This window comes from Dendroctonus ponderosae, unplaced genomic scaffold (assembly GCF_020466585.1).
Source record: "Dendroctonus ponderosae isolate FM_Combo_2020 unplaced genomic scaffold, Dpon_F_20191213v2 Dpon_F_20191213_9, whole genome shotgun sequence".
In the NCBI taxonomy this organism is placed as follows: Eukaryota; Metazoa; Arthropoda; class Insecta; order Coleoptera; family Curculionidae; genus Dendroctonus; species Dendroctonus ponderosae.
The window spans coordinates 3,175,283-3,195,058 of NW_026019116.1; the positions used below are offsets into that span (position 1 = coordinate 3,175,283).

Genomic DNA, 19,776 nt, shown 5'->3' on the forward strand with positions numbered 1-19,776 from the left:
GCATTCAGTTTTTTAATTCTCAAAAGTCGACTAGGGACATTTTTATTTTCCAATTAGGTTTAATGGTCATAGACTTTGGATCTTGGAAAACAAACTGAATAACTAACTGGAAGTAGGAAATATTTTAATTGAGTGGAACCAGAACTAGATTTTTGCATTAAACGTTTGAATAATTCGATATTTAACGACAAGTTGAAATGAACATTTTTTGAAACTGCAGGGATTTTTCTCTTAAAAAATCTTAATAATCTTTTACCAAAAGTTTGAGGTTCAACTTGGGAGCCTAAACAATTAGATTGAGACCCTTCAGCGTCGTCATCAAATTTTCAATGAAAAGTTGCTCATTCAGGGTTCATTGTTTCAATTATTTAAAATGAACTGAAATTGACTTTCCATTGGTTGAGAAACTATGAAGGCCAAATCAGACGTAAACAACGTTAGAAAAGTTTCGCACTTTCGGAAGGTTCACCGGATATACGAAACAGAAGTTTCATATTTATTTTTTAAATTGGACTATATTTTTCAATTTTTGTCGCTATTTGTGTTTCGTGTTCTTCATCTCTGGTAAAAAATGTTATGTTATGTAAAATGGGCCGATGATTGTTTAACTTTATTCAAGGAGCGTAAATTTAAAGTAGCTGGACTTAAACGGTCTGTAGAAAATTCTGTTTCAAGATGAAAACAGACATTAGAAAACAACGTCATTTTGAAATACAGGGTCCCAAAGTCATCTACTATTTAATTTTTTTTCTGTGTAAATTTTAAAATTTTAACCGCGTTTTTGTGCCTACCTATTTCAATCAGGTTTGGAATCAAAATCATTTTTCGCTCTTATTTACGTAAAACAGGTACCCTTGTTTGAAACCGCTATCAGTACCCGTTTTCGACTTTTTTTTCACATTTTAATTGCAACTTGATACACAAGAATGTAACAAACTTAAATTGAACAATTCTAAATATCGGAACTAAATTCTCAATCCAAAAACTGTTTTTCTCACTGTAATGAAAATATTTAAGGGCGTGAGATCGGGTGAATGTGGATTACACAGAACCGAACCGGCACGCCCGATCCATTTTTCTGGATCTCAGTTTACCAAAGTTCTTACGTTTACACTCTATTTGATTTTGCCTGCCTAAACGCTAAACTCTTATAAAAAAACGATAAACAATTTTAGTTTGTTACTTTGTTGTGTATTAATTTGCAATTGAAACGTTTGTAAAAAATCTCGAAAGCGGCTACTATTGAATGATTTCTTTCAGTTGTTGAAGTTAATGAAAGTAGACACAAAAAAGTTATTAAAATTTCTAGAACTTATAAAAAGTCCCAGAAAATACATATAATTTTATTACATTTATCTAAATTTTTGCGTGAATTATTCAGAACCAATTAAAATAAAATGCTAATTTTGTCACCCTTTAAATATGTCTAGACATATAATATTTTCATCTGAGAATTGGATTGTCTATCGACTGCTAAAGTTCCGCTACTATTAAAGACGTTAAACACTTTTCGGTATTATTTTTTTCTAAGCAACTGCTAAGAGTCTGTATTAGAAAATTATGAGTGTTTATGAGTCTGGTACTGGGATATTTAAAAAAAAATTCCGTAGTAAGCAAGACCAAGAAAGACAGCGAACTTCACTTCAAGATCAATAAATAACTAATACAGAGTAGGTATAGTAGAGTTACTTGGAGTTGGTTGGGAGCAAGTATTGTGGACAGCTTGTATATTTATATACAAATTCTCTAGCGAACGTACCGGATTCTTACAGTGTTTGCGTGTCATTAACGTGAAAGGAAACAGTCATTTCTAACGTTGTAAAATTCAATCGTTCTCTGTAACAAACGAGATAACGCCCAGCACTTTTTTCCTAGTAAAATGTTGCTTTCAACGCGCTCTTGTAAAATGATTCTGCTAAGCAATTATTCGGCTATTTACAACTGTTTTCTAAACATAAATTCTAGAAAACCCTTCAAACTTCAAGCTTTTAACTGAGAATTTCAACTAAACATACATAAATAAATTCGTTAAACAGACTGATGACTTATGAGGTTGCACACAACACATAAAATCCATAGCCCTTGGCCTATAACCTTTCAAATCACACATATCTATCACGTTTATTATTCCCGCACATATGTAGATCTGATTTAAGATTATTCTGGCATAAACTGCACACTGAAAGCAGAATTTCAGGGCTTTCAATAAATTCATAGAAGCTTTAAATTAAAATGAGTGCCATAAATATGGATCTCGCTTACCATAGACGTTCAGTCTTGCAGAATGTGCAGTTTTTCCAGCTCTATTTTCAGCAGTACACGTGTATTCACCACCGTCTTCCACCATGACATGGCTGATATTTACATGACTTATCACATCTCCATGTACAGTCACATATTGACCTATCACAAACCTGAAAAATTCATAATTTATTAAAGTATGACACACATTTATTTTCAGATTTTCGATTTCGTTACAATCAAATGTAATTGTGATCTATAGGAATAGGAAACTGAATTGAATATAGCCCGGCTAACTCAAATCGTATCTGATAATTACAAAGTAACTAACAGAGTGGAGAACAATTTGCAATTTAAACTTGCGACATAATTTTAATTATAAATTCGATGTGCCGATCAGACTGTTTCGCATTCCCATTTTGGCATCGATTTTCCACTGCCAAATCCATGAATACCAATGCAGAAACGAAACGATGCTCTATTTAACTAGTTAGTTTGCTCATCAGTTAACTGGTGATCGTTTTATTTATAGTCATCTACTGTGAATTTGAATAAAAAAACTGGAAAAATCGGTTATGACAATTTTCATAATTATGTGCAAATCAGCTTGACAAAGTATGTGAAACTTATCAAATGCTCAGGTTTATTGTTGTGCCAAGATCCAGAGTCATGTATTATATTGTTCAAATATTTTAAGGAGGTGTTTAGAAGATACTTTTGGAGAAACTACTTTTGGTAAACTTGTCAGCTCTCCCTATACAAATAATATGAAAAATGATGTTTGATTCTTGGGAACAACAGAAGAATATTTGAACTTTTCGTTAGGAGATTTTGCAAGTGCAGATGTTTTGAAAACGGCGCCATTGACAAAATCAAACACTCGTTTAAAAATTCATGATGTAAGGTTTTGGAAGAAATTACACTCCCGATAGTTAAGAAAGTGTTATGAGAATGCTGGCGCTTTCAGTCAACGGTTTGCGAAAAAAACACAGTTTTTCTGGGGCGAAAATTTCGGCCCCATTTTAGCCAACACGAGGCTCTAGAAGTGCAGCCCATGATGATGGTTAAAATATAATGGAAACGCTGGACCAAATGAAACAGATTTTATCCCACAATCTGCGAAACCTCCATCATAGTCATGCATGCCATGGTTATGATCACTAGGAAACTTGGATGATTGGTGATGAAGAACATGTAAAATGTTACTTAAAATTTCCATGAGAAAGTATAGTCAGTTTGGATATTGATTCCCGAAAACGAGTGAAAAAACGCGAAAATTTTGGTTTTTTTCCATCAGAAATTTTGGTTTTTTTCCATCAGCGAATCAGACACCAAAGTTTTAAAGCCCTAATTTCCTCGTTCAACTTCCTGATTTTTCAAATCAGCTAAATGCTGCTCTCTTCTCAATTCCCTTTATGCATCTTTTCACTCATCCTCAATTTAAAAATCCAGAATCCTTCCAATGTTTTTTGTAATGTGCCTAACTAGGCAACAGAAAAAGGTAGAAATTATCACCCTTACCGTACGCTAAAAATAGTTTAATTTAAGTAGGGACGCCCCTCAAGGTTGAAAATAGACCAGCAAACAGTAAAACACAGGAACTGTGTAACCCACCCGCCCCAGTTGTTAAGGGAGGCAAAAAACGATCAGTCAAGCGCGAAATTCGGACCCTAATAGGACACTATCCGTATGCTGGCAGCGGCTAATGAATAGCCAGCTCGGCAAAAAAATGAGAAGCATCGAGAGAAATGGGGCATAAAACTGTTGCAAATCAGATATGAACGACTAAGGCTAGGCGGAGTTGATTTGAAAAAAAATCTGCCGTGAAGGCTTCGACCTCAGCCTTTGCCTAATTCTCTTATTTGCCGGCTAAATGGATACAAATACCTCTCGCCCTTTGGTGCTCAAAATTAGTTCGTTAATAGGGCAGATATTTCTTCGCTTATGTTCGGAGGTTTGTCTTCATTTCGCGTGCCAAGCAGGATGAGAGCCATTTCCACACAAGGCCATAACTTTCGCTTAGTACCACAAAACACAAATACAATTTGTCCCGAGCTTATGAAGAAAAATCACAATGGACAACAATGGGCCGAACTTTTTATACGGGCTTGATAGATAAAGGCCATTTGCCGCACAAAAACAAATCGTTCGCAAGTTGTCATTATTTATTATATTCTCTTGTGTTGTCGCTTTGCCAAGTTTCATGCGAAATTAATTAGAGCGTTAACTGACTAACCAGAGGGGTGTAGTTTCAAGATTTCTCGCATAGCTAATGGAAATATTTCAGCGTAAAACGCACATTTATATGCATAAATTCACTTAAAAACAACGCAAGCTTTGCGTTGTTAAATGGAACTTGATTGTTAAACTTTACAGGCAAAACAACTAGTTAACGTTTTATTGCGCTATGAGAATTTGCAATGAATCCGATGAGGACCAGCTTGTTCATTCCTTAAAGGCAGAGCAAAAGAGTTGGATTATTTATTACCTTGTGAATCTTGGCGAAAAACAATTTTTCTCAGGGCAGAATCTGAAGCTGAGGTTCATATGGAAAAAGTGTGACTACGTTGAAAATCGTTCTCAAGTTCTCTAACACCAAAGTAAGCGAATGAAATTATCTGCAAATGTGATCAAAAGGGCTAATAGATGAACTGGTTTTATTCCATTCATAATAGATTAATTGTCCCTACAATAACAAGTTGCTTTATGTATACTTGCCGTATACTAAGTGAGATTTCTGGTTGTCCATGAATATTTCTGAAAGGTTCATAAAAATCGGCCAAAGCCCTCAATTTTTCCAGCTGGGTAAATTTTAAACTCATAATGAATGCTTTGACTGAGCTACTGGTCTGGTCTTCAAAAATTGGAATATTGGAAACCAATACAGGCAGCAACTTGAAATTACCAGCACCTTTAGACAACACTTGATTCTACAGATGCAGAAAGTTTCATAAAAATAGCCCTTAAGACTGATTAGTTTCCGCTTCGTAATTACCGACATTAAAATGGTCGTTTTCCTGCGCTTACGCCTTTCAAAACTAATATATTTTAAACTATCAGAAGTAGTACCTAAAATCGCATTTGTGACCATATTGACGATTGTCTGTACATAAGCCCAAAGTTTCATAAAAATTACGCCGAATTTATAATTATCTCGAGAAATAAATTAAATAAAGAATGATAAGTCTTAAAGTGACCCTTTTCTTAGTTGTTTTTAGATTTATTTTAAGGGCGATTTATTAATAATAATTTTAAAGTTTTTTCACAGTTTCAAAATTTTCCAATTTCAGCAAAGTTACTCTTTCTTCTACACCCCTAATTTTCTAAAGTCTCACTTAAGGTCATTCCCCCGAAAAATTATAAAGTACATTTTATCAGTTATTATTAAAACTCGCCTCCTTCGTCTCTTTTTTTCAAAAAATTGAAATCCTTTTCCAACTTCCAATTTGGGACAACAATCAAATGATTTTTTATCAAATAAGGAACAGAATAAGCGAACATTTATAACAAATTATTTATTAATAAAACTGCGGTTTTTTAGTTTTGATTTAATTTTTCTTGATTTACTTCTACTCAATAGCGCTCTATTTTCTAAAGTTTCACTTAAAAATACTGAGGTGTTTCACGCCAAAAAATAAGGCAAATTTATAACTTTGTAGAAATTTAAAACAAACCTTTTTCAGTGTCGAAATCGGGCAAAAACGGAAATAGATTTCCGGTCACCGGTCACAAAACAGAAATGTTTTAACGAAAAGCGCAGAAAACAGTATTTTTTCTGATGGTTTTCTTCTTTTTGGGCACTCATAGGGTCTTTTAAGAACCAAATTACAAAATGTTCTTTGTTAGAAAGTTGCAAAAAGAAAGTAAGAAAGAACGTATTGTAATAAATCACTTTATATTATGAATGTTGCCCGCTTGGTAAATATCGGTCTTATAGTGGATGCTTTTATTCAAGTTCACTCTTTATCTCAAAAATTATTTCACCACGTGAAATCCTTCATAAACTTTACACAGCTCTAAAGATGTTAAAAATTTAATTGAAAAAATTGCATCATCTCTTTGAAAATTCGAAACTTGCAGCACAAAGCACGGAAGAATTTAAAGCACCTTTAGAAGACACGCGACTCTTCAGTTGCTCAAATGTTTTTAAAAGTGAACCGGAATTCTGACTTTCAAAATGCTTATCTTCCCGAAAAGAGCAAGTAAAAATTATCTTTAGAGTCTTCGTAAAATTCTTTGCTTTGAGGATGCTGAAAGTTTCACAGAAAATGGATGTTTTCAATCAAATCCGCGCTCTTTTTCCAAATTTGAACCTTCTAAACTTAATAAAATCTCCCAAACAGAAGCTGGTAAAACCTTACCATTTTTACCGTAATAACAGAAACCGTACAGATCTGAAAAGCCCTAAAAATTCCATAGAATTGATAAAAATCGCTGATGGTGATGGACACCAGCTTGATAAAAATGGCTCTCAGAATGAACGTTTGTACTCAACTGCGCTCTCTGGTTTTTTAAACTCTTTGCCTTAAAACCCCTCATGTTCCTAACTAAAAGAAATAACATTAGAAAATTTTTACAAACCTTAGAAAGCATATGAATGCTAAAAGGTGCATTCAAACTACCCAGAATCGTTTGCTAGCTTAGTACATGTTAGTCTTGAAATTAATGTTTTCACGCACAAGGTGCCTTTAGAGCGCACTTTTCTCTAAAAATTCTGAAAGTTTTATAGGAATTTCCCAGAATCATAATTTTTTCCAGCTTGGTAAATATCGGTCTCAAAATGGTTGATTTTTCTCAACTGTGCTTTCTTCTGGAAAAAACTCAGATATTTTAAACTGAAAAAGATAGAAATTGGAAATGTTCACCCGCGTTTTAAGCAAGTTGATGCTACAGACGCTGAATGAGTCTTTAAAAATTGCTCAAGATCCTAATTTTTTCCAGCTTAGTTGCAAGTCCAGCTCAATCGGAAACAGTAAACTCCGAAAAAGTGTTAAATTTATGCAACAGCGTATCATGCATATGATTATATGAATCAACTAACTAATTAAGACACTGTCGGATAATCGGAGGATCAAAATGCCAGAATTTCCAAGCTTGACGCCTGAAATTGTCGCATGTTTTACTAAAAGCAAACAAATTTATCGCTCTTATATGGATTTTCCCAACTCTCACGACAAGGATAAGGAAACTGATATTTCGCATGTAATTGTTGAAAAGCTGTAATTTTTTTTCGAAAGTGCCAGTTGACAAAAATCTGCCATAAAACAGCCAGTTTTCAAAGCTTTACCAAAAGCTCCTTAAATCGAATATGAAATTGACAAAAACTAGGGCTAATTCGAATTGTTCATTTTCTCTTTTATGTATTAATAGCTAAAAACTGTAAGTCATCGGAGTGCACCTAAGTGATAATTTGAGACAGAAAACTGGCATTAAATAACCCCTTTTTGGAATAAAGTATGTCTTTATCCAGAGCCTTCCAATCTTAATTTTATTAAATCGGTAGTAGGTATAAAGCTGGAACGTGATAAGAATAAAAATCTATTAAAAATGAGCAACTTTCACTGCTAGTTTCACTGGAGCATCACTTTTGCTTGCAGTCGAGCGTAAAAATATCTGTAATGATCCCTCAGCATATGCACGAAACAGCTTTATACTTTTGTACACTTTTCGAGATTCAAGAAAATATTTTCTAGTTCAACTTGCTCGTTCACAACAATCTTTCTCGCCAGTGAACTTGATCCAACAGACGGCAGAGGCATTATCAAATCCCCACGGGTTTCAAATTATACCGGTTTTATGTAATTCTCCACCACTGGAGAGTTGAGGTCAGACCCATCCGTATCCCCACATAGTGCGACCTTTCCGTTTACGATTCCCGCCGTAAAATACGTTCCATCCTGGAACACAGGATGAATATTGCGGATGCTTCCTATTTGCGCAATGTAATCTCTTTTAACGGCTTTTCTCTTACTGTTTATTATGGCGTCGGGGCCAAAGTGTGCTACTTGACGTTGAACTTTGCTCAGATAATCAATTTTTGTATAGAAAAAAAAGGTCTTACCGGCCATGACTGGGCAGGGAAAATCCGTCTAGTAGCCACGATATTTGTGGGGTGGGGTTTCCAGATGCACTACATTTCAATGAAACAGCTGGCCCGGGCTGTAGGGTCTGCTCGATGAAACTGTATAGAAGTGCTGGAGGAGCGTCTGAAATAATTAAGGAAAAACTCTATTTAAGTAAAATTTTGCCACTAGAATGTAGCTAGGTAAAGGTAGTTTTGGAAGGGTTGATAACATTAAAAACTGCTTCCGGTTGTTTTGTCCTAAATTAATGTCTTGTCTGCCCAGTTGTTACAGTAAAATAGAAAATTACGCAAAAGAAAATTGCGATCGTTTCAATACTTTTTAGTAGCATCAAAAATGCCGGACCAACAATTATGGCAATTATTCTTCAACCGGAGCAGCCAACGAATGCAGCCCAAAGGAATTAGAATAATAATTATAATAAGTCTAGTGCAAAACGTTTGCTTAGCCCCATTTACGGAATTAAAGCAGCGATTCCAATGTAATTCCCAGCATTAATATCGAAACTTTCTAGAAGATCCCGAATGCAGAATTCCGAATTCTGATGGGAGATTTAAATATTCCTGAACTTTGAAACTGGGGCGCTTTTAACGGGAATTGCTAATTCCCTAAAAGTGGGACTTGCAGTTAACACAAATGATTGAAAAGTGATTATACTTGCCTCCGAGTTGTAGTTCAGCAGCAGCTTGGGCTGTATCTCCTTCGGTTCTTCTTACGACGCATTGGTACATGCCACGGTCCTCTCTGCCGACGTTGTTCACTATTAGAGTCTCACTGGGGCCTCTTCCAGTGCTGGGCAATTGTCTCCCGTCTTTGTACCACGTTATCATATGGGGACTGTCCTGTTTTGTTGATACCACACACCTAAGAAGAGCGAGAAGAAGATGCAGATGATCACAGGAAACCAGTGTATTAAGAAACCGAAAGGATATTTCTACTTAATCAATATGGATGAGTTCAGGGCGAAACGTTCCGGAGTTTTCAGTCCTTAATTCGCATCTCCGGTGGGACAATTTCGAAGAAAGTTAGGAAGGAGGAACGAGACATAAGGATTTCTACAACATTTTCATTAAAAACAGGCAAAATTCTATCAATAACAAGATGGAGTGGTGGCTTATACTGACTTTAAATTGCCAGAAAGAAGACTTTACACTTTCAATGTGTGGGATCAGTGTGGATCAGTGAGAATCAGATTACGTATTAATCAATAAACTGTATCATCAGTCCATGATATCGGCAAAAACGTATCCTGGATCAGATGCAGTTACAGATCATAATCCAGTAATAGTAAAATAGGCCCGATTACAAGCCCCAGGTAAAACCCTAGCAAAAAACAACTACAAGCTTCACAGCTTCAGAACCCAATAATGAGAGATCAGTTTACAAAAAAGATTTTCACCGAACTAAGTAATATCAGACTTGAACCGAATGAAGAAAACCCAAACACAAAATGGGAAACTATCAGAACCACGCTAATGACTTGACGGAGAAGACGACGGAATATTGCAGCTAATAGAGAAAAGGAGAACTGAAAACAGGAGCAACGATGCATATACATACACATAAGGACATAAGAGAAAGAGTACCAGAAGCTAAAGGCAAATGGTACGGAGCAAAATGTGCAGAAATAGAAGATTTAGTGGGTAAACACAAAAACCTTAACCTTCATATAAAATATTAGGAGCTAGAGCTTTTAAAAAGACGAAAGCAAAGCACTGTCTTGTTGGACAAAAATTGCAACAAAATCCCAGACACTGAAGGAAAACTGGTAAGATAAAGTGAATATATCCAGGAACGACTTGAAGATGACAGACAACAAGAAATAATAGGGGGAAACACAGAAAGTGTGTTGGGCACAACAGTATCTAAGGAAAAGGTAATTTATGCAGTAAAAATTGCGAAATCTTGCACGTCTCTAGGACCTAACAAAATTATTCTTCTTAAAGATTATTAATATAAATATTTAATAGAATTATTAATAGAAAAAGTCAGTAAATATAAATACTTAGGAACGATTGTCAATGAAGATAACAAATACATGGAGAAAATTGAGTCAAGAATTGGACAAGCCAGAACCATATTTAACAAAGTGAAAAACGTGTTTTGTAGTAGCAATCTTAATTTAAACCTCAGAGACCTCAGATATATGGGGATGCTGAATTTGGTCAGTGTTTCTTCATGCGATCGAGTCCTAGACGTTGAATACAAACATCAGTTATCTACCAGAAGCATTACAGCAATTATGTTGGGAATATGTTGGGTTGAGAGGGTCACAAATGATAAAGTACTGGGAAGAATAAGAGAAGATTAAAATGAAAAACAATTAAAAGAAGGCGGTTGCAGTACCTGAGCCAAATGATGAGCGAATTGAAGTATATGGTGTTGCAGAACATTATTCAGGGAAGGAAACGGAGAAGAAGAAGCAGATGGAGAAGTCGAAAAACTTGCGGCAATGGTACAACTGTAGTTTCGTTGAGCTATTTAGAGCCGCATTGGCAAAGATGAAAACAGCTGTGATGATATCCAACTTTCTTCCAGGAGTATGAAGTCTCAGTCTCATATGAAGAAGAAGAAAAAACTCTTCCAGTGCACACAATGCTTAATGATTCACTTAATCAATCATTTTTTAATTTATTTGTAGCATTAAAATTTGTGATTTTTACCAGAAAATGATTTTCATTAGGGCAGAAAGACCGATTGGGTCGATAGCCTTTTTCCGTAGGAAATAAAGATTATTTATATATATATATATGTATATGATTTTCATGTTCCGGTCAATTAACAGTAATTAATTGCAAAAAATGAATTTCATTTTCCGCCAAATATGAGAGAGAATAAAATTGTCTATATTTCTCAGTTTCTTCAACTGATACCATTTCTGAAAATAAAGTCCAAAGGATATGGTCACAAGAAGTCCAAATTTTAGACGGAGAAAAAGATTAAAATTTTCTGAAAAACGCTCCTCATGGTGGAACCTCTGTTACATAAGGTAGTACTGGTAATGGGTGTTTTTGGTGGATTAACTCCCGATGAGTTAATCAAAAATTGCCATTCACCATATAGAAGATAAAGAGTCGTTAAAATTGTAAATGCGCCAGAAACTGAAACATTAATATCAAAAAGTTTCACTGTTGTTGACGAGGAAAACAAGAAAATACGCGGCATTAAGACCTAAAGTAATGAAAGAGCGAATATTTTTTCTTACGCACATAAATAGTCGCTGTACAGTACAACCGGTGGGTAAAAATACTGCAGAAAGTGTGCATGCAACTATAGCAAATCCCTTAAAATTTGGTCATGCGGAGGTTTACTCCGGACAATGTCTGTGGCGCATGTCGTTTTCTGTTCTTGTTGAAGCAGGGGTTACGATTGAACCTCTAAAAGACCATAGAAACTGCAAAAGTTTGACGATAGATTGAAAACAAGGTTGCTTCACGCGAAAATCTAGAAGTGAATTCTTCAATTCAATGAAATCTTATCAATATGAGCAAATAAAAGGAGAATCTTCGGTTTTAAACATGTGCGAGACACAGAAGAGGGTCTTTGCCAGGAGTTCGCGACCTTCTGTTGTCCGTTCTTTTTAATTGGGAAATTAAGTTTAGTTCTCAGGTATTGATTTAATTCAGTTATGTTTGGTAGTATAAAGTCGATAAACTTCACTGTGAGAGAAAAAAAGTTACATAAAAGTTATAATGCACTGCGGGTGTTATGGATATTATTATTTGCTTTAATTCTTTGTCAGTATGGTTCAAGAAAATAAATCCAGAAATTTTCGGAAACCCTGGGTGTTAAAAGTCGTAATTTTAATTCGTTTTTGCCTTTTTGTGCATATACCGGATTTCCCATTCTCAAAGAATCACCCTGCAAATAAGTGAAACAAAACAATTTAACCAAAACTTCCATCTGTTACCTAAATTCGGCACTTCCACCCATGTGAACGCTCATCAACGGAGGAGAAATTTCCAGATGCAGTTGAGTCAGCACCTGAAGTCGGATATCAGCACTGGCCTCGCCTCCAGCATTGGCCGAAGAACAGCGATAGGTACCACCTGCAAACAATGGAAAAATCTACGATAAAATCTCTCAATCACACGGTGACATTGCAGATGGAAAAAGTCGACAACTAAAGGAACCCATCAGTATTGCGTTAACGATAAGGGAAAAATTTCCGTTCTCGATATTTTTCACGGAGAAAGGTTTCCCCATACAAAGAGGTTTCTGGGTAACGTTCATGCCCAATTTAATCGATCACTGTAACAAAGAGTTCAATCAGCACTCGAGGCCAAGCACCGGTGAGTGATTGCGGAAATAAATACGGGAATTTTATAGAGGAACTCTATTATTATGATTCTGTGGATTGCTGAATGTTCGGGAACAAAAGGGGTTTTGTTCAGTGTTGAGCCTGTGAATACAAACGACATTCTAAACATGGCCTTCATGAATGGAAAATTAAATATCTAGCTAATGTTTATTAGTGTTCTTATACGTACCATCTTCTGGAGTCACAGCTTCAATGGCAAGCACTGGACCCAACTGGCGGACTCTTGGCCCAGGAATGATTAGACTAGGAGGTTCAATTCCATCCTTCCCACCATAAGTGTACCATCTACACCGAGTAGCAAAAACGTGATTTAGTCAAACAGGAAAACAACGGTGGGCGTGGAATTTCACATGATTTTACTCAAAAAAAGAAAAAGTAGGGAAAAACAGTGCCATAAAGATTCCAATTCCAGATCAAAGAAGCGGGTTTTCTCGATCGATCCTCATTAGGCCCGATCCGAGAGCGGTGCTCTTTTGAAACTCGAAAAAGCGTTACTTCGTTTATTTTTTGCCTAGGTCTCGCAATTTTGCTTTTCTCATAAAATAACTACGCTCCACCAATCCAGGGTTCATTAGAGAGCAACAGGAATAAATTAATTAGGTGCAAATGGCAGCAATGTTGTTCTGCTTGTTAGATATGCAAGTGTGGTAAACAGATTTTTGTAGCTGATGAATAGCTCCTAAATTCAAGGGCTGCAATAATTGAATATAGGCAATATTTTAATGAATAGCTGTAAAATTAACAACTGAGCGAGTGTTTGCCACCCTGAAAGCATGATAGAGCGTCGCTCTGAGAGCATGACTTCAAATTTAAATTATGGAAACTCGTGCTGATAAGTCCGAAATTTAGGTACTTTTGATTCGTCAACACCATAAAAATGTAAATTTTAATCGTTAAATAGCTAAAAAAAAGAACACTTAGCATTTGAGATTCCACTGATTGTGATGCATTTTTCATCAAATATCCTTCAGCGTCAATGATTCAAATCATAGTGATTTGTTAAGCAAAAAATGATCAAATTAAACATCTTCATTTTCACCATTCCCTAGTTGTATTTGCGCCTGTAAATCCTAGCTAAACTGCTTCACAGTTTGAGCTTTCTAGCACTCAAAATTGGGGTTTTGTAGCATCATTTTCTGTTGAAATGCATTCCTTTTTTCCGCTTCCTTACATAAAGCAATCGGAGAATGTGAATTTTGATCATGTTCGTGCTGTTGCACATTGGCGTTTCAAATAATTTATCAACATTTGGAATATCTGCCCTTTTTTAAAGAAAAACCCGCGGTTTTTCCCGTACTTGAAAATATCTAAAACACAGTAAATTGCAACCGGAATATTTCAAAATCCAATTCCGGCTCGCACACAAAGCAGCAGGTGAGGCAGTGTGACTCTTCAATTCGACATCTCCATTCCTATAAGTTTCTTTTATGGCTTTTACCGTATTTCTTTCCTATATTGTCGACCGCAGATATTCGTTTTCGCACCTGTATAAAGTTTAGGCAACAATTCAACACGTAATTGAAAATTGGAAAAGCTTTGCAGTGAAGTGCAGTAATTTTCGTTATTACAACAAGAAACCGTTAGTGATACTAAAGATGTCATTTGCATTCCTGAATGTGTTCAAATGTGCAAATTTTTTAAGGCTCAAATGAAATTCGTAAATAATTAAAAAACCGTTTGGTAAAATTCCAAATTTTTCAGACGAGAACTGGATTAGGAACAAATACAAACTTAAAATAATAATTGTTACATTTCGGTTGCTTTATAAATATTTAATGCGATAATGCTAAAATAGCTTGCCCGAGCTGGAATAAATGTAAACCAGGAGCGTTTAAATCACCGATTCCACAAATTACCATAAATATGAAAAATTGGAATATCCCGGCATAAAAGGGGGATTTAACCGACACACAAAACAGCATTTGCAGTAAAATACTGAAAATCCCTAAGATGTGAAGTTCAATTTGGTTACATATCAAATAAAGTTTTTTTTGGATAAGGGCTTTTCAGTTTGTAAACTTACCGATATTCCGGTGAGGGACATCCTTGAGCAATACATATTAAGGCTGCTCCTTCATCCTGAGCCACCGTTACAGTCCCTGAATTTTCTACAATCACTGGAGGCGCTATTCCTCTATGATCTGAAAAAAAAGTTTTATTATTATATATTATGTTAAATTGTATTAGAGATGCGAACTAATGAAGAATAAGGGAAGTAATTGGTGTTCTTTCTATACTTTTATTGAGGTCGCGTTGATATACAGATGAGTTGCTAGTTGAAAGACCAAACTTATGCATACAATTTCTAAAGTAAAATATAAAATTGCGTATTGACAAAAAAAGAATTGAAGCTACTTCTCGATTAAAAATTGAGATGGACAGATTGAATGGATCTGCAGCCTTCAAGTTTAAATATATATTTTTAAATAACATATTTTTAGTAAAATCGGATGATTTGCGAGCTTCAAGGCCGTCGTCTGAATGCATTCCGATAAACAAGAGTTTTTCAAAACAACCATTCACAGGGCTTCTAAGATGACGGCGAGATGAGGGTGTTCTATACACACTTACTGTCAGAGATCATTTAAATTAGGATTATCCTAAGCAATGTACAGACGAATCATAGTTTCAAAGCTTTAAAAACATTATTTTTGGACACTCTGTTTCACTAAAATCTGATAAAAAAATCTTCCAACTTATTGGTAATATTATTTGGTTACTTACATTCTGGACAATATCTGGATTTCTTTTATTTCTCTTTACTTTTTTTTAGTTAAGTTAATCTTAATTGCTTTCGGTAAAAAACTAAATAAAATTATTTGGTTTTTGCGCCAAATTCGAAGCTGAAACGAGCTTTATAAAATTCCCTGCAAAGTGATAAATGAGGCGAAAGAACAAAACTAGTTTTGTAATTTTTGCTAAAACGACCTCATGATTATCGGCAAAAAAGAAAAGCATCAGAAAATAATGGGTTTTTGGGGTTTTGAATAAAAAAATGACAGTTTTGTGATGGCTTTTTGCGAAAATATTAATTATTTTCAGGAAAAAACGGAAGAAAATGTATTTTTCTTTTTCGGAAAATTAACAAATTACAGTTTTCTGTACAGTTTTTTTAGGGTTGTTAGGGGCATGGGGGTGACAAGTTTGCCAAATAGTTTATTATAAACTTTCGCTCATTTTGTTCTTTGTTTGATCAAAATTTCTGTCTCAAATTCGCAGCTGGAAAAGGATTTCAAAACTTGTTAAAAGGGACGAAGGAGGCGAGTGTTATTAAAATTGTTAATAAAATATATTTTATAATTTTTCGTCGTAATTACCTTAAGAGAATTTTCAAGTGAAACGTTAGAAAATTGGGCGTTGATTAGAAAGTGTAACTTTGCTAAAACTGTAAAATTCTGAAATTTTGAAGACACTTAAAATATTATTAATAAATGGCCCTTAAAATAAATCTAAAAGCAACTACAGTTTTTGAAATATAAATGATGGCAACACGAATTGAAAACATGAAGAGATATGATAAAAACACTATTAAGCACAAAATTTAATTGATATTAGCGCACTTTAATACAAAAGAAGAACTGAGAAGAGACGCTATTGACGTTGGAAACATTTACTTTTCGAAATTGATGCTTTAGAAATGATAAATTGGTTCAATTCTGTAACATGAAACTGAAAATTTCAATGCTGAAACTACTGCTCAAAACGATTCTACAAGTGAAAAAACCAATAGATCGAAGAAAAACTTCGTCAAGAAGCGAATATTTGTTTCCTGGTCAAGTACAAACTTTGTAGCAGCAAAAGCCAAGTGTAGATATTCTTGTTAATCACATCGCTTTTAAGCAGTAAATGAGGCAAATATTGTGGAAACAAATAAACGAACGAAAAGGCGAAGATACAAAACAGAGAAAAATTACAGAAGATACTACAGAAAGGCAGCACTTGAAGCGAGCAGAAAATAAGCCTAAAGCATCCGACAAGATACAGATAAATGTTGAAAATTTGAGAATTAAAAAAACATTACAGCTCACTAAATCCATCGACTCACAGGCAGACACATTCATTTGCATTGTCATCATACCCAACATAAAAACAGTCAAATAAATCTGCATAAACAAACCATGTAAAAATATCGAAGATCTGAATGCAAGACACGAAATTTTCAATTTACATAAGGGACGACAGGCAGCAGTTTCCAAGCGATGTTGAAAAGTGCTGTGAAGGAGCATAGCAATGAGTGAGAGAAAGAATAAAGAAATAGTTAAAATTGGGAGTGAAGGTATTTTAGCAAACAAACAGTTCATCTATTGTTCACAGATGCCTCTTTAAACAGAGTTGCATCCCACAGTAAGTAATTTGTAATAAAGTCGATATCGCTAAGATAATTAATGAGAAAAATATATTCAACGCTTAACCGCAACTACCACAAATACCTTAAAGCAAATAAGTTTCTCAAGCTTGGTCCTTAACATCGGTTTCAGAGAAAAAAAAACGTAAGATTTTGAAATGTGAACTTCTTCCTTGAAACCACAAAACTCAGGAGATTTACATACGTGATCGTCGTACAAAAGGCGTAATTTATATAGTTTGTAGTTTGACTATACGTGGTTTTAGGTCGATTTCAACCACAAATTTGGGTTTTTGAGACGATTTTAACATAAAATGAGTACCATGTCGAATGGTCTAAAAGACGCATATTTTCGAGAAGCTGGATGACCATGATTAATGTTTTTGTCACGTTTTTCAAATAATTCGAAGATATAAGTACTTTTGAGGGATAGAGAGCCATTTTAAGAAACAAATGTCCCAAAAGTACGTGGAATTTGCCATTTATTTCAATATGTCTGCTACACAATCTGTCAGAATTATTTTCGTGATTAATGGGGTATGAGGAAAACTATGCGCAGTTTACTTTGTAAATTTTTATAAAATTATCAATATTTTTCCATGTTTCGGTGGAAAATTAATGTGTTTTTAAACGACAAACGTTTTCTTCATCGCGTGTTTCAGCATCGAGTCGTCCAGGTTTTTTTGCGATTTTCCCAATTAGAAACTTTAGTTTGCAGTCATCAAGCTACAAAAACTGTCTCATATTGAACAAACGCAATTAAAAAAATTACCTATTCTGGTAGCTGCTTTGCAACTGAAGTAAAATTTTTTATTTTCGGAAAATCATCCACGTTTTCAGCTTTTTTCAGGACTTTTTTAGTGCATGATAAAACATGAATAAAGGGTTTTGCTTTAAAGCAAGAAAAACCTTCCTGACTGTTTCACGTTTAGTTTATTATGCTTTTTACATTGTGGTGTCGAGAGGTTGGGCACAACTAATACATTGATCTAATGGATATCTATGTTGAATTTTGAGATCTAATAAAGTTTAATGGATTTGTTGTGCTGAGCCCTTCGGGTCCGACATTAACGTGAATGCAAAAAAAAGAATGTTTTTCTAACACCCATTGACATGGTATTTAATTTCAGTTGAAATTGTCTCAAAAACCGAAACATTACGTCCAATTCTTGAAATTAATTCTTAAAGGCAAATTCGAAGATAGATAATTTTTTTTCAGAAAAACTGTAACATCCGAACATTCATTTGAATCAGTTTTAGTTTCGACTTAAGCATCTTCATGTCCCGTTACACAGAAAAACAACTGCATTGAATTTTAACAATGATGAGTGAAGTTGCTTTAGAATTTTTGGTATTATTACATTTTTTCCTAGTTTTCCATCGAATTGTCTTCAAAAGTTCATACTCCAAATTAAACAGTCTGGTGCTAAGAAAGCCTGAACATCATTCAACCGCTTGCCACAATTGTAAGAAACCCCTGAATTAAAATGTGCGGTCAGTGATCTCTGGGGAATAAATCCGAAAATATTGCGTCCCATTTCATTTTTAAGTAGTACTCCCTAGGGCGAGACAAAGCAAAAGTGCCGGGAAAGCCCAGGGACTATTTTCCTTTTATGCACAGAGCAAAGCAGATTTTTGCATGACGACGAAATGAATGCCGCCCGTTTCAAAAACCGAGGGGGCGAACAATGAAAAAGCTTTTCGGATAAGTAATGCGGAACGTCGCAGGTTAAAATACTCACCATTCAAAGTTTATGGAGCTTTAATTAATAATCGGAATAATTACTGGAAGCGGAAGATAAAATCTGAAGGTGTACGAGTGGGTTTGGTGGAAACAGTTGTTCACAAAGTCTTTGGCTCGATGCCTACTAAATATTACGTGCTATGAATGTCTTATTTCACCTGCCACTGTTGATACAACTGCTTTATGATCGACGACAATAAAGCCCTTTAGAGCTGTATCAAGCTCATTTTATTTCTGTGAGGAAAAACCTTCATTTAATAAGTTATTCATATTCTAAAGCCCCTAATATGTTTAGCTTCTCTCGACTTCTGAACGACCCCACGTCGAGTTCTCCTTCGCTTTTATATGTAAATGGCATTTTCCAATTTTCCCATAAAACCGTTTTCTTAAAAATGCGATGATTTATTTATTGCCTCGTGACTCGAACAAGACAGCATATTTCACCAGTAAGCAAGCGAGCGTCTTTTATCAAATGCAACTGTTGATATTGAGATTTTGCCCCCAGTTTGCACGGATTGATGAAAACTAGGAAATTAATTTTACTTACCAGCAACATTCACATTGGCGGCACTGCTAATAACCACTTGCCTGCTCAGTCTGTGCATAGTTCGGCAACGATATGTAGGAAACTGATCACCAAAGTCCAAATTGTGGATGAGGAGTTCACCTGAAGGCAGTTGATGAAACTTTCCATCTGAAAATGAATCACTTTTTTGAGAATTAACTCTACATGGACTGTAGGAGATGATAATAATACACCTGTAATTAAAGTAGAATCCGCAAAAAAGCAGGCGGAACTTAAATTAATCCTTTGTGCGGTATTTGATGAACTGAAAAAAATCTTAAAGCTGTTGCAGAGAATGATAAAGAAGTAGAAGAACCAATGGATGAAACGTTGATTATGCAAAGTACTTGAAAAGTACAGTTTAAAATTTTTTTCGCCAATTTTTAAATCGCCAACAGAACTTTGTGCCCCCGAGCAGTTTGTTGACCTGAATAAAAATTTTACTTGTCTTGGAATAGGAATTAATGAAACATAGAG

General features: G+C 35.0%; 1 protein-coding gene across 5 annotated transcripts in view; it reads right to left on the bottom strand.

Moving 5' to 3' along the window:
- Positions 1-19,776, bottom strand: part of LOC109539135 (Down syndrome cell adhesion molecule-like protein Dscam2) — a 126,572-nt gene that overhangs the window by 24,120 nt on the left and 82,676 nt on the right. For 4 of the 5 annotated variants that reach the window (XM_048669984.1, XM_048669982.1, XM_048669983.1 and 1 more), the window contains exons 4-10: positions 19,282-19,428; positions 14,669-14,786; positions 12,815-12,930; positions 12,235-12,373; positions 8,986-9,188; positions 8,303-8,447; positions 2,263-2,414 (exon numbers count right to left, since the gene is read on the bottom strand). In XM_048669984.1, the coding sequence (XP_048525941.1) occupies positions 2,263-2,414; positions 8,303-8,447; positions 8,986-9,188; positions 12,235-12,373; positions 12,815-12,930; positions 14,669-14,786; positions 19,282-19,428 (1,020 nt within the window). The remainder of the gene's footprint in view (positions 1-2,262; positions 2,415-8,302; positions 8,448-8,985; positions 9,189-12,234; positions 12,374-12,814; positions 12,931-14,668; positions 14,787-19,281; positions 19,429-19,776) is intronic. The other variant, XM_048669979.1, reaches the window with a different exon arrangement.